This window comes from Sciurus carolinensis, chromosome 1 (assembly GCF_902686445.1).
Source record: "Sciurus carolinensis chromosome 1, mSciCar1.2, whole genome shotgun sequence".
Lineage (NCBI taxonomy): Eukaryota > Metazoa > Chordata > Mammalia > Rodentia > Sciuridae > Sciurus > Sciurus carolinensis.
The window spans coordinates 12,481,893-12,496,167 of NC_062213.1; the positions used below are offsets into that span (position 1 = coordinate 12,481,893).

General features: G+C 48.2%; 1 protein-coding gene across 3 annotated transcripts in view; it reads left to right on the forward strand.

Annotated features, from left to right (window-relative positions):
* The window catches only part of Gsdmc (gasdermin C), a 53,029-nt gene extending 41,070 nt beyond the window's left edge, over nucleotides 1-11,959 (forward strand). For all 3 annotated transcript variants that reach the window (XM_047562339.1, XM_047562349.1, XM_047562356.1), the window contains 10 exons: nucleotides 3,209-3,377; nucleotides 5,257-5,368; nucleotides 7,384-7,431; nucleotides 7,839-7,889; nucleotides 8,267-8,296; nucleotides 8,582-8,608; nucleotides 9,385-9,524; nucleotides 9,836-9,965; nucleotides 10,577-10,650; nucleotides 11,222-11,959. In XM_047562339.1, the coding sequence (XP_047418295.1) occupies nucleotides 3,209-3,377; nucleotides 5,257-5,368; nucleotides 7,384-7,431; nucleotides 7,839-7,889; nucleotides 8,267-8,296; nucleotides 8,582-8,608; nucleotides 9,385-9,524; nucleotides 9,836-9,965; nucleotides 10,577-10,650; nucleotides 11,222-11,461 (1,021 nt within the window). In that variant the 3' untranslated portion in view covers nucleotides 11,462-11,959. The remainder of the gene's footprint in view (nucleotides 1-3,208; nucleotides 3,378-5,256; nucleotides 5,369-7,383; nucleotides 7,432-7,838; nucleotides 7,890-8,266; nucleotides 8,297-8,581; nucleotides 8,609-9,384; nucleotides 9,525-9,835; nucleotides 9,966-10,576; nucleotides 10,651-11,221) is intronic.
* Nucleotides 11,960-14,275: the final 2,316 nt, after the last annotated feature.

Below are 14,275 nucleotides of genomic sequence, written 5' to 3' on the forward strand. Positions count from 1 at the left end.
GTACCTCAGATCCCTGGAACTTACTCATGTAGTAACTGAAATTTGTCCCTTTTGATCAACATCTCTCCATTTATCCACTGTAAACCACATTGTATCTCTGTTTCTATGAGTTTTATTATTTTAGATTCCACATGTGAGTGAGATCATATATTATTTGGCTTTCTATGTCCGACTTATTTAACTTAGCACAATACCATCAGGGTTTATCTGTGATGGTGCAAATGACAGGATTTGCTTATTTTTTTTAAATGACTGAATAGTATTCCATTATGTTTACACCTCAATTTCTTTTTCCATTTGTTTATGGAGGGGCACTTATGTTGTTTCTGTAATGTATAAAGCTGCACCCCCGCCCATCAGGTACAGCCCGCCTCCCAACCACTTGTCAATCTGTGAACATCCTGGCTAGCTATTGGTTCATCAGTCAGCTTGCAAGTATCCTTCTCTGATATTGGTCCCCTGTTAGCCAGGCAGAATTCAACTGTTTTACTGTAGCTTCCCCGCCATCTTTTCCATTTTTCTTCTGTCTGTCCTACACACTTTTCTCTATCCTCCTCGCTTTTCCACTCTCTCTAGCGCGTTCCCTTTCTCTTTCCTTTCTCTTTTCCTCTCATTTTCTCTCTTACCCTGCAGGGAGACACTGTTTGCTTAATAAATTCCCTTATGTGATTTCCCGTGTCCTGTGTGGTTCCATGGAAATTCCCTTACAGTTTCCATGTATTGAATTACTGTGAATAATTCCGCAACGAATAGGGTAGGGCATATATCTTTTCACACTATTGATTTTATTTCTATTAAATGTGCACCTGGAAGGAAAATCCTGGGATCTTATTTTTTAATGTTTTTGAGGAAGCATATTGTCGTTCTAATGACTGTACTAATGTACATGCCCAACAACAGTACACAAGGATGTCCTTTAATCCACATCCTTGCCACACTTGTTATTTATTTATTTAAATAAGTTCCTCTTGAGATGGAGATATTATCCCAGTTCACATAAGAGTAACTGAAGTTTATAAAATAAGTCATTCAAAGTTACATGTTTGGGAACTGGTAGAAGTAGGATCCAAACCCAGGTAAGGCTGTCACCTAACAAGTGTGAGGTAATGTCTCATTGTGGTTTTTGCTTGTATTTCCCTGATAAGGGATGTTGAGCACATTTTAATTCATGTACCTGTTGGGCCTTTCTAGGTACAGAAATGATTATTCAGGGACTTTTGAGACCAGTCTTGAAAATCAGGATGAGGTCCCCATTCCCATGGTGTTGAAGATTGAACACCCAAGAAATGCCAAGGCAAGAGCAAAATTGTTTATTTACAGGATGGGAGAGAGAGAGAGAGAGAGAGAGAGAGAGAGAGAGAGAGAGAGGGAATGAATGAGAATATGTGCATGCAGGAGCGAGCTAGTGACACCTCTGGAGAGGAGGGTGTCCCCTCCTCCCACCCTGCCTAGTAGTGATAAAAAGGGCAGGAAGGGAGCCATCCAGGGGGTACCAATCCCTATTTTCCATATCTTCCCAGAAAGTCAGAAAGTCAGGGAGGGAGCTGCTCAGGGTGTACTCATTAACAACCCCTTGTTGGAAGGAACAATTCTCTGGAGGCAGGCGACCTTGGTCACAGGTGAGAGGAGGAGGAGGAGGAGGGGGGGGAGGAGGGGGAGGAGGAGGAGGGGTGAGGAGGAGGAGGAGGGAGGAGGAGAGGGGGGAAGGAGGAGGAGGAGGAGGAGGAGGAGTAGTTCTGGAGGTATTAGCTTTCCATTTCCTTTGAATCAGTCTACGTCTTCCTGACCCAGTCATCCTCTGCACTGATTGTCCTTCTGCCCAGGTTTCACTTTGACTAGTTTTAAATTGGATTATGATTTTTGTTGCTGCTGCTGTTATTATTGCCATTGAGTTGTATAAACTCGTTATGTATTTTAGATGTTAACATTTTGTCAGTGCATGGTTTTCAGACATTTCCTGCTCTTGCATAGGTGCCTTTTCATCTTGTTGATTCTTTTCTTTGCTGTGCAAAAGCTTCCTGTTTGATGGCCCTGCTTACTTACTTTTGCTTTTGTTATTTGTGCTTTTTGTGTCATATCCAAAAATTTGTTGTTAAAACCAAGGTCAAGAACCATTTTTCCTATGTTTTCTCCCAGAATCTTTAAGGTGTCAGGTCTTGCATTTAAATCTTTAATGCATTTCCAATTGATTTGCATATATCATGTAAGAAATTAGGCCAGTTTGTCTTTTGCACGTGAATATCCAATTTTCCCAAACCTATTTTTTGAAGAGAATATCCTTTCACCCAATTGTGTATTTTTGGCACCCTTAGTTGACCATACTACATGGGTTTATTTCTGGGCTCTCTATTCTGTTCCATTGGGCTATGTATGTCTTTTATATCCCAATACCATAATGTTTTGATTACTGTAGCTTTGGAGGTGTGGTAAGGGGCTTCAGTTCCATCCCAGTGTCAATGGAAAACCTAGTACTGGGTGCTTAGTGACCTCCTCCCCTAAAAAGTACCCAGGATCTCTCAGTACTGCTCAGGATTTTACCTAGGACACCAACTCCACTGGGGCCTAAGAGCAGAACCTAAGCCAAGCCTCAGAACTGAAGAAATCTGTTCTCAGAATTCAGACTTCTCAAACCTCCCCAGAGCTTCCATGTTCGAGTCAATACTACAAATTCAGCTATTACGGAGTCAATCCAGAAATGCGCACCTTGCTCATCATCAGCAGCAGCAGCAACAAGCAGCACCATCCAGAGGCCTCGCTGTTTTTCAGACTTTATGTACCTGCTCCATATCCCACCCTGATTTTGTCTCTGGACATTTCAGAGTGAATAGTGAACTTTGAAAATAGGATTTTCTAAGGACTGCTCTCAACTATCTGAACCTATCCATGTCTAACTTTTTGTCTGAGAGAATCTAGGGCTGGAAATTGATAAAGGGCCCCTTATTAGGATCAATTTATTTTAGTACAATGCTCTTCACTGTGTGTACCACCATTAGAAAATGGAGTGACCTTCATCCTGTACATCTGAAAAGGTGATTTGTGCCCTGGACACCTTAACCTCATGGTCCAGCATCTTCCTTCCACTGAGAACTCACCTGTCAAAGTCCAAAGGCATGTACCCCTCTGGGTTTTGAGGAGAAAGGTAACCCAGAGTACCCTGAGAAGCATCACTTTCCCACTCTGACCATTTACCCCTCACTTATATCCTCAGCAAACTGTTGGATCCAGAACCATCCTTTCTGAAGTATTGCCGGGAGACAGGGGACAACCTATATGTGGTGACAGAGGTTGTTGAGCTGACCAACACTATCGAGCTCCTTGACAACAGTAGTGTGAATGCTTCAGGAAAATTCTCTGGCTCTTGGAATACTTTAATTAAGGTATGGGATGGGGACGCCAAGAGTGTGCCACTGTAGCCAGTGCATCCTCATGGCTCAGGGGTTTTGGTGGGTCGGAAGGAAGGTTGGGGTCATTATGTCCTTCATTGTATGTGCCGAGGTATCCTGAGACTATAACATCTTCATTTATAATGCTTTAATTTATGGGATTTTTCAATATTGATAAGATTAGAAAGAGATTTAATTATTTGTATTATATATCATCTTAGGTAAATGGTGAATTTTTCAGACTCTAAATGTGAGCATTCTGTGCTATATACATATCCAGATTTATGACTGAAAGAAACAGGAACAAGAACAGCCAACCTCAGCTGTTAAAGTGATCTCAGTTCTATGATAACCTGTTTTTTAGTCATCTTTTTGTCACTGTCACCAAAATACCCGAGAAGAACTACTTAGAGGAGGAAAGATTTATTTTGGCTCAAGATTTCAGAGGTCTCTCAGTTCATGGTTTGTTGACTGCATTGCAGAAACATCAGGACAGGATGGCATGGTGGTAGAAAGATGGTCAGCTTGTGGCAGCTGGGAAGCAGAGGAGGGGTGGAAGAGAGAGAGAGAAAGAAGAAGGAGAAGGAGGAGAAGAGAGAAAAGAGAGAGAAGATAAACTATTCCAGAGCACACCTCCAATGACTTACTCCCTCCAGTTAGGTCGTACCTCCCAGCAGTCCATCTAGCTGCTGGTGGATTTTGGATTAATCCACTGATGAGATCAGAGCCCTTGTGATCCAATCTTTGCCTATCAGACCTCTGAACTTTGCTGCATTGGGGACCAAGCTTCTAACATGTGCTGTTCTTCTAATCAGCTTTATTGCTGCTTTGACTGAAAGAGCAATCAGTACTGTAAAGGAGAAGAAGTTTATTTGAGGGCTCATGGTTTCAGAGGTCTCAATTCATAGACAGCAGGCTTCATTCCTTAGGGCTCAGGTGAGGCAGAACATGGTGGAAGAATGTGGTGGAGGGAAGCAGCTTACATGCTGATAAGAGACGCCAGAAACAAATATACACCCCAAAGGCACCCTTCTGTTGCCTACCTCCTCCAGCCACACCCTACCGCTTCTGTTACTCTGTTAATCTCCATCAGGGCTTAATTCACTGACTGGGTTAAGGCTGTCGCGGCCCAAACATTTCTCCTCTGAACCTTCTTGTGTAGACAGCAGGCTCCCAAGGCCAGTGAGCTATTCCTGGAGGAGTCTCAGGCTCCACCCAGGCCATTTACCCTGATCCAAGTCCATTGGATCAGCATCTAAACACATCGCAGAATAGAAGTGTGGATTATCAGGGTATTTACCTCAAAAAAGAAAATCATGCATGTTTCTAAAAAGGAAAAAAAGAGTCATATTTCAAGGAATTCCTGCCTAGCATTCTAGTTAGTCTAGCAGTCAAAATAGCAATCAAATATGAGAGTTAAAAAGAAGATGTCTTTAGGTGTGCAAAGTCTGAAAGCATGTATCCCTATCTTCCCTGGAGAGATGGAGTAATGAGTCAGAGAAGCTGCAGGGGCATCACATTAACTGGTAAGAGTGAGTTCTGAGATGAGAAGCAGAGTCCCCAGCAACCTACAGTCTGAGGACTTACACAGACGTTGGGTTTCATACACTTGACTTGGAAGAGCTACGACATGGCGACGTGGCTCCTGGGAAGCTGTAGGTAAAGCTGCACAGAACAAGGAGAAGCCAACAGTAGCAGGAAACAGGACCCGGAGGAAGGGGACTGGGGACTGCTGGTGTCTTTCTCAGGAGCTTTCTCATCCATTTGACTTCGAACTCCACGCACACTCTGCTTTGATAGAAAGTAAACAGGATTTCTAACCCAGTTATGAGGCACAGAGCTGGAAGCTTCTAAGCACGTTCTCTCTCCCCAGGGTGAAGCTGGGGCACAAAGTCTCAAGGCGAGAGAGACGACACTGACCATCCCCCAGGGCACAGTGATGGCCTATAAGAGGAAGCAGCTGGTGATCAAGGACAATGGCGTCAGTGAGCAGAAACCAGGGCGGCCCCTGGGTGGGGTGGGCCCTGCTCCACACCGTGCCACCTCGCTGCTTTCCCTGTCCAGGGCGAGGATGAGCACACACGCGCCCCACCACCCACAGCCACCCCAAGCATGGCCAAAATGGTGCCAGGGGTAGATGCAGAGATGTCTCCTTCATGTGAAGGGACCCGCCTGGGGGGCCACTTGAAGGTGCCCTGGGCAAGGTCGGGCTGTGATCCCAGGCGTCTTCATTCACGCCCTGCCACCCTCAGCAGCTCAGCAGGGGAGCCCCGAGCCCTCAGGTCACCATGAACCCCCATCAAAACCCCAGAAGATAGAGATGGCACGATGACAAACCAGGGCAGACCCAAGGCCCTAAGGACACCACGCAGGGTGTCATGTACATCTCTCCCTTTTCCACCACCCTCCAACACACACCTTGAGGCTGGACGCCACGTGGGCACATGGTCAGGGTCAGTCCATACCCCTGGGCATGATGTGGCTGCTGGGGACAGGACCAGCCTGTCCTTCTGTGAGTCCCAGGTAGTGGGCAGCCAACTCAGCTGGGGCTGAGCTCCAGGGGACGAGGGGACACCCTGACCATGTGCACACTCACACATTCTCCTGCAGTGTCCTTGCCGCTGACCTGGCCAAGGGAGGGTCCTGGGATTAGGACCTCCTGTGGGTGGAGCCCAGGGAGGCTGGACTTTCCACTCCAGTGCTGTAGGTGGACCCTGGCTCCCGGAGGAAGACCATCCATGCCCATCCAGCTCTCTCCTGAGGCGTGGGGGTGGGATGGGAGAAATTTCAGTGATGCCCACTAAGGGCACCAGGAGACGGCAGTCTATTATTAAAGATCACAGTGAATAACAAAGTGCTTTAATTTAGGAAGGGAATGAAAAAGAGCCCTATTTTCAAATATATTGACAATAAAACAAAACAAAGATACATGATCTGAGTATAGGAGACCCCATAGGGCCTGGGATGTGGTAACCGGAGAGAACCAAGTCCATGCTCACTGGTGGCTGAAGTCTGGTGAGTTCACTGGTGGATAGACTGCCTGGCCCAGGAGTGAGTGGGAGGTGAGGAAGGAGGTGAGGAAGTGCAGACAGGGTAGACCACCCCTTAGGGAAGCTTTCTGCAGGGGAAAGTGGGTGACAGCAAGCCACAAAGAGGGGCACGGTAATGCCGATCCTGAGAGGGCTCTGGCTTGCTGTCAGGCCAGGGAAGGGGCCTGGTGAGCTGAGGAGGCCCAAGGTGAGTTGGTGTCAATCACCTTGCTGGATGTTGATTTTTCACATCAGCCTGGGAGAGAAGGACCCGTTTCCATTTTACAGACGAGGCGAGAAGGCTGGCACTTACGAGAATTCTAATTTTCTCTGAAGCTACTGGCCCGTGGTGCGGCCGATGACCACACTGCTCTGCACATCACATTCCCGTTTGTTGTGAGGATTACATCAAGCCCAGCCTGCAAGAGGGTTCCCTTCAAGGGGGCCTGCATTGTCAGCGGAGTCCGCCTGATGCCCTCTAGTGGTCAGGGTGTGACCGGCAGGCACCGCTGAGCTCAGCCTTGTCTGATTCCACGGGATTACTCTCTAACACTGGGGAAACTGGTCTTCAGAGCTGTTCTCCTAGTTTGGTGTTAGGCAAGTTTCAGACCTCAGTCCATTTCTATTTATGACACATGAAATCAGCCAAGGTTGTAAGGATGGAATTGATAAGTAAGGTCAGGACTGTGAGGAAAGGCTAACAAGGAGGCAGTCCCTTGGATAGGCAGGAGGAAGCCGGGCCCCTTGACCTGGAGAAGATAATTCTTTGTAGGAAGGCATACGGATCACGCAAGGTGCTTTGTAAAATGCAGGTTTCAGGGTACCCTAAGGATCTGATTCATAAGACGCAGAGGCTTGGTCGACAAGCATCCCAGGTGGTGTATACAGGGGTCCCCAAGCTCCAGGTGCAAGGTGTGGGAAAGGTATCCTCAGGAATAGCAGCTCTCCTGACTGACTTCTCTTCCATTCAGCCATTCTTCTCATCTCTACTGATGCTAAGCAGAAAACCTTTCAAGATGGTGAGTCCAGAGCCTGGTCAGGTTCTCTGCCTAGAACTTGGGCCCTGTTGAGTCCTGACCCCCTTTGGATATCACATTAGTCCCCTCCATCCCACATTGGGGTGATGGAGGATTCCCTGCCAGGAGAATCCACATTCCTTGACTTGGACCCAGCCAAGACCCTGGGGCCAGGGACACCAGTTTTTCTGCCCTGGACACTGGGATAGGTGTGATTTTGATGTGGGTGTGGTCTGCCTGGGGCTCCATTTCTCTGGAGGAATTTCTCTATTGAATTAGTGGTATGAGGTGAGAAAAAGGGAAAGGAGGGAGGAGTTGGAGAAGGGAGAGGTGGAGGGAAGGAGGTAGAAGAGGGAAGAGGGGAGGGGACACTGGTTCTTAGTGGGTGAACACTTCCTCTCTCCTTCCAGCTCTACTTCAGCCACAGGGGTTCTCAAGTGAGAGAACGATTTTTAAATCACGTAAGTAGAACCTGATTCCTTTCCAGCTGCTCTGCACAACAGAAACCCAGCTGCCTGCTTGCCTTTGCCAATAACCCTGGTCTTGGCATCTGGCCCTGTGGCAGAGGGCAGGAACCGTGAAGAAGAGGGAGTCAGGGGAAATGGAGGCAGAATTTGGAGAAACCACATCTTTGAGACTAACTTTTATCTTTTAAAGGTCTTGATGTTCTTTTTAAATTTTTTGTTGTTGTTAATGAACATTTATTTATTTATTTATATGTGGTGCTCAGAATCGAACCCAGTGCCTCACGTGCTTGGCAAGCTTGGGGTTATGGCTCTACCACTGAACTATAAGCTCAGCCCTTGAGACTCACTCTTGGGTTATATTCTCCTTCTAGGTCTGCGTGTAATTCCCATCCTTCCTGAAGGTGAGTGAGTGTGTGCTGGGGGTGAAGGCGGGACTCCCAGCCTGCTTGTAGCAGTTCTGCAGAGTAAAATGCCCCCGTCTTGCTTGCCACTGTCCTCTGCCCTGCCCTGGGTCCTGTGGGAAGAGAAGCGTCCAGGAAGGCCAGCATGGTGAAGGGAAGGACCAGGATGGGGACACGAAGAGGTTGACCAGGAGTGGGGAGAGAGTGTGGGGGCAGACCCTCCACTGAGTCTCAGAAGCGAATTTGAGGATGAAGAAAGGTGATCGCTTGTGATTCTCTTCCTAGGAAGAACAGAGGAACGCTTTTGGCGAGGTGAGTGTTTATTAAGAGGGAATCTAGGGTTTCTGGGTGGGAGATTAAAGGCCAAAGTAAAGAAGCCAGTCCCACATTAGAAGTTTCTGTGCAACTCAGAAAACAAATCTACTTCCAGGTATCCACTTTGGTCAGTACATTCATTCATTCATGCATGCAATCAACATTTGTTGAGGACTTATTGGCCAGAAGCCTTTATAGAAATGCCCAACTCTTTGAGATCTCTCACTCTCAGCAGGTCACCTTGAAGCCACCTGAAGCCTCTTGGGGGAATCAGCCTCCAATATCTACCACTTGATTCATTCTTCATACATGTCGAAGGTGCTGGCACAGCTGCATACTAAGGGTAGATCCTGTGCCAAGTGCTTTAGAAACACAAACTCAATCCTTGCCGTATCCCCACTTAACAGATATGGAAACTGATAGAATATCCAAGACTTTAATCTCTAGGACCCAACACTGGATTTCACAGTATTCCTGAAAGATCCCCGAAATGCCCACTTGGTCATTTCCTCCTACTTGCAATGACTGTTTTGAGAAAGCTAGGTCTGCTCTCAATATGCTGTGCTTTCAGAGTCTGGGATTGTTCATCTTTCTAGCCTCATGACAGTCCCATCCCTGGATCCCAAGCAGGCCATTAGCAGAGACGATTTTGGCTAGCAGCTGAAAAGGATAGAGGTGTTTGGCTCATTTTGGTGGGAAGGGCTATCATTCCAGGAACGTTCTAACTAAAGAATTGTTCCCACCTTTTTGTTGGTGTTGATGGCTGAGGGCAGATTTCAAGAATCTACAACAGGAGGTTTTCTGGAAAACTAAGGAATTGGCCCGGCTCCCTAAGGACGTGCGGGGTGTCGTGTTCTGCAACATCCTGCCCATGCTCAGGGACAGAGGAGCTCTGCAGGACCTGATGGACATGGTGAGGGTGTCCTACAACTTCCTGGGGCTGGCCAGGGCTGTCAGGGGGGAGGTATAGGACCTACCTGAGGGAGGAGGTGTGAGCAAGATACCAGGGTGGTGGGATGATGTTGGAGTGGGGACCCTGGCCCAGGCACAGTGACCAGGGCCACACGTGCAGCCTCCATATCTGGAGGTTCTTGGAATCCACTGGGGAGTTAGAGAGCCATCGACCCATGCCTTGGTCACCACCGATGGACACAGGAGACACTGGCAGATCACATGACAATGATGTTATTACTGTTGTTATTAACAAGCACCTGTCTTCTGTAGCTGGAATTGGAGAGCTTGGGCCATTTGGATGGCCCTGGCAGTGTAATCCTAAATAAGCTGCTACAGGACCCGAGACTTCAGTGGGACAAGCCACAGGGTGGCATTCTTTGCCTCCTTCAAGCCATGATGGGTAAGAGCGATCTGTGGGTGGGTGGGAGAGGCAGGTTGAACAGTTTAGATGCCATAACTCCAAAGCTCTTCAGTTATCATGATCTTTTTCATGTCACCCTTCTCTTCAAATTTGGGAGGGCCTAGTGTGACATTGACCAAGCCTAAGGCCTAGAAAGTGACTGACTGCTGATCATATAACAGATACCAACCTCCACCCTCAAAACCCACCCCCTGGATCATGCTGTTTGGTATCCTGGAGACCCGTTCAAGAGTAGAACTGGGCACGGTGGCGCATGCCTGGAATCCCAGCAACTCGGGAGGCTGAGGCAGGAGGATGGCAAGTTCAAAGCCAGCCTCAGCAACTTAGTGAGGCCCTAAGCAATTTAGTGAAATCCTGTTTCAAAATAAATAAATAGATAGATAGATAGATAGATAGATAGATAGATAGATAAATGGGCTGGGAATGTGGCTCGGTGGTAAATCACCCTGGGTTAAATCCCCAGTACCAAAACAAAAAGGAGTAGAAAGAAGACATTGTACCTCAGCATTCCCTTCCCATGGGTCTCCTAGTTCACGGTGAGAGAACACCCGAACTCTATCACTCTTCCTTCACGTGTCTCCTTCCCCCAGTGCTGAGTGATACCCAGCTCCATCTACTGGCCCAGTCCATGGAGAAGGGGATTCTGCTCCAGCAACGAGAGTTGGTGAGAAATTCCCAGAGGCCAGCAGCCCAGGGAGGAGGGTGAGGGAATGTGGGATAAGAATGGTTCTGAGGATTCTGAAAAAAGAGAGAGGGTTCACGTTTCCACTGGGAGGGGAGAGGGATCCCAGTGTGGGCACTGGCAAATCCCTGGCTGCATTCCCAGCTCTGGGGAGCTGGCCTCTTGGGTCCGAGTTTATCTTAAGAGCAGCTCTGTTTTCATGCTAAACCCAGCAGTGGGCCTCAACAGCCCAAAATAGCCACATAGGGCTACATACATGCACATATGCACACACACACGCACACACATCTACAAATACATATGAGTGTACAGACCTGCATGGACACATGCCATACGCATATGGACACCCAGACACCCCTATTCCGTAGGGAAGCGTTAGCATTACCATTTCATAGTAGAGGAACCAATGCGCAATGATTTTCCACAACTGGTCACACCCAGGCTTGCTCCTAATCTCCTGCTTCCGTAGTTGTGCATGGTCCCTGGTGGTGGGATAGACGGTTTCTCCCCTGACATCCACGGTTTGACTGCACCATCTGGTGACTTCTTCTAGGTAAGGAGCATCCTGGAGCCGAACTTCAGGTACCCTTGGAGCATCCCCTTCACCCTCCCGCCAGAGCACCTTGCCCCACTGCAGGCGGAGGGCGTGGCTATCACCTACGGTCTGCTGGAGGAGTGTGGCCTGAAGATGGAGCCCGATAGCCCCAGGTCAACCTGGGATCTGGAGGCCAAGATGCCCCTGTCCGCCCTCTATGGGACTCTGTCACTGCTGCAGCAGCTGGCAGAGCCCTAAGCCCTCCCTGTGGCTGTCCTCAGTGGGCTTGGGAGACGTGCTGTGCCTCTTTGCTTTTCCAGGCAGGGTAGAGACAGGGATCTGCAGAGACTCAAGGGAATGTCCTAGGGTGAAGGGAATTTGCTGTTCCTTGGCGTGGGCTTATGTGACTGTCACAACCCTCAGTAAAGCAAAGCTCTGAGGTGAGATGTTTGGGAACTGATTGGATGAGGCAGGCTCTGGCCTCCTCAGTTGATTCACTGAGTGGACCACGGGGAGATGGCTGAAATGTAGGCAGGTGGGACATGGTTGGAGGAAGTAGGTCACTGCGAGTCTGCCCTTGGGGACCGTGTCTTGTCCTCTCTCCCTGCTCCCTGAGTGCCATAAGCCGAGCACCTTTCCTCTACCATACCCTGTGCCATGATATTGTGCTTCACCTCAGGCCTAGAGCAATGGAATCAGCTGACTGTGCATAGATACCACTGAACCTGTGCGTCAAAATAAATCTTTTCTCCTCAGCGTTGTTCTCCTCATGTATTTGGGTCACAGAGACAAAAAGCCGACTAATACCCTCTCTCTTCCTCTCCCCGGCCTCCGGTAACTGCAGGTCTCCTCTCAACTTCTATGAGATCCGTCTCTGCCCCGTCTTCACAGGAACTTCTTTTCATGGGTCTTTGTCTCTGTCTCTGTTTTTATGAGGATACCAGTCACACTGGTCACTGTGATCCAGGGTGACCTCTTTTCAACTCAACGTCCCTGTGGAGATTCTTTTTCCACATTAGGTCCCGTCCTGAGGTTCTGGCTGGAGCTACCTTTCCAGGGGAAATGCAGGGGCCTGAGCATCCTAGGGGGTCCCCTGAGTCCTCTGGTGTGGTCGGGGAGGTTGCCAGCAGCCTGCGGACACAGGGTGTGCCCCACAGAGAGCCCTTTAGAGCCCTGTTCCAGACACACGCACAGAGTTGGAACTGCTGCTTCTTGGGCTTGCCAGCCACCAGTGAGGAGTCTCTCAGGGACCAGAGCAACATGTTTGGATTTGTTCCAAGTGAAATTTGAAGCCACTGGAGACCCTGGCTGCTGGGTGAGGAATGGATTGGAAGGGAGCAAGCACAGGAGAGGTAGAACACTGAGGAGGTTTCTCTAATTGTTCAGGTTCTACGTGGTCTATTTAGAAGGATGGAGCGTGAAAGATGAAAGTTAGGAAATCCAGTTTAGATGGGTTCGGGTCTCTATTTCATCACCTCTGTGGAGGTAATGTGTAGAGCACTTGGGGCTTAAGATCACAGCTATGTGGTTTGTAGGAACGACTGGCACTTTTTTGTAACGGGTTTCCAATTTTGCCAGCAGATGGCAGCATTGTCCAACAGCAAGACTCACTGACTTATTTGCTGGGACCCACTGAATCAAGGTATCCTCCTCTCTCCCACCCTCTGCTCTCCAGCCTCCTCTCCTCCCCCTCCCTTCCTCCTCTCTCAGCTTCCTTCCTGCTGGGTTAATGAGGAGTGGGCTGGGAGAGATGGGGCAACAACAGAGGGGTTCACATGGGTCTTGATATCCTCAGAATAGACTCTCCCTCTTAAACCCTACATTGATTGTATTAAGTGGCTTCTTTAAAAAATCTCTGGAGGAAAACTCTGAATTATGGGGAATTTGGAGCTATTTTTAACATTTCAGAAAAGCTACGACTTGGTAAAATGTCAACTGCTTATGCTGGGATTATTATGGATTCTGTGATAAACTGGGTTGTCTCATGCTGAGCAAAGACCTGGGCTGGGAGTTTGAAATGTTTCAGTGAGCATGGAATTATTATTTCTCAATAAGTTCAGCAGACAGTTAAACTCTTTCAAAATATTGGAGCCTTGGTTGACACATAAGAGAGGGTGGTGGAAATCTGGGGCTTCAGGATCCGGGTGGGAACCTTGAGATTACCTTTGAATCCTAAATAGCCATTTCTGATGGAAGCAGTGGGGACAGCTGGAGGAGCCTGTCTTTGGAGTTGGTTGACAGCTGGCTTTGTGACTGCTCCTAAATAATTCAAATTCTCTGAGCTTCCAATTCTCATTCTGTTGGGTAGCTATTGGGTTAAATTAAGTGGTGCATATGAAGAACCTAGCAGAGCACCTTGCACATTCAGACTTGGGAAACTTTTCCTGAATGAACTGCACTAGCAGCAATTGTAGCTAACTTGTAGATAACTAGCAACGTTGAGTTTCACGTGCACCTTTCTGGCTGCATACCTGATATTGTGGCCACAGGGCCAAGGGAACTCACAAGCAATGAGTGGAAAGAAGAGAAGAATGTGCTCTCTGGACTGGGACATTTAAATTACTGCTTTTAACTGTTGGATAATCTTGGGCAATTGAACACTTTTAAAAACGTGTGCCTTCCTTGGGAGGGGTGGGAAGAGAGCAGATGTCAGGATGGTTCTGGTTTTCCTGCAGACCTCATAGCATGGAGCAGGGTACAGAATATCAACTCTGGAAACCGAGTTGTAAAAGGAAAGGCAGGCTTAAGAGGAGTCTGCAGGTGAACACAGACGTTGCCTGGAGGGCAGGCCTTGCCTTCCAGCTGTCACCGTAGTTGTCAGAGAGGAAGTGAGACAGTGAGTTGCTGCCATTTGCTCGTATTGGAGGGAGTGTATTCAGCCCATCCTGGAATAGGGAGTCTAGTTAGACACTCAGTAGAGAGAGGGAGCGTGTGGATGTGAATATGAAAAATGCTGGCACCATGTCCATCTTTAGCTTTTTTGGGCTGGCAGAAGGCAGGAGTGTGCACCTCTCACCTGTCTCCAGGTGTGTGGCCAAGAGGCAGGATGGACGTTCCAACCACTGAAAGGCT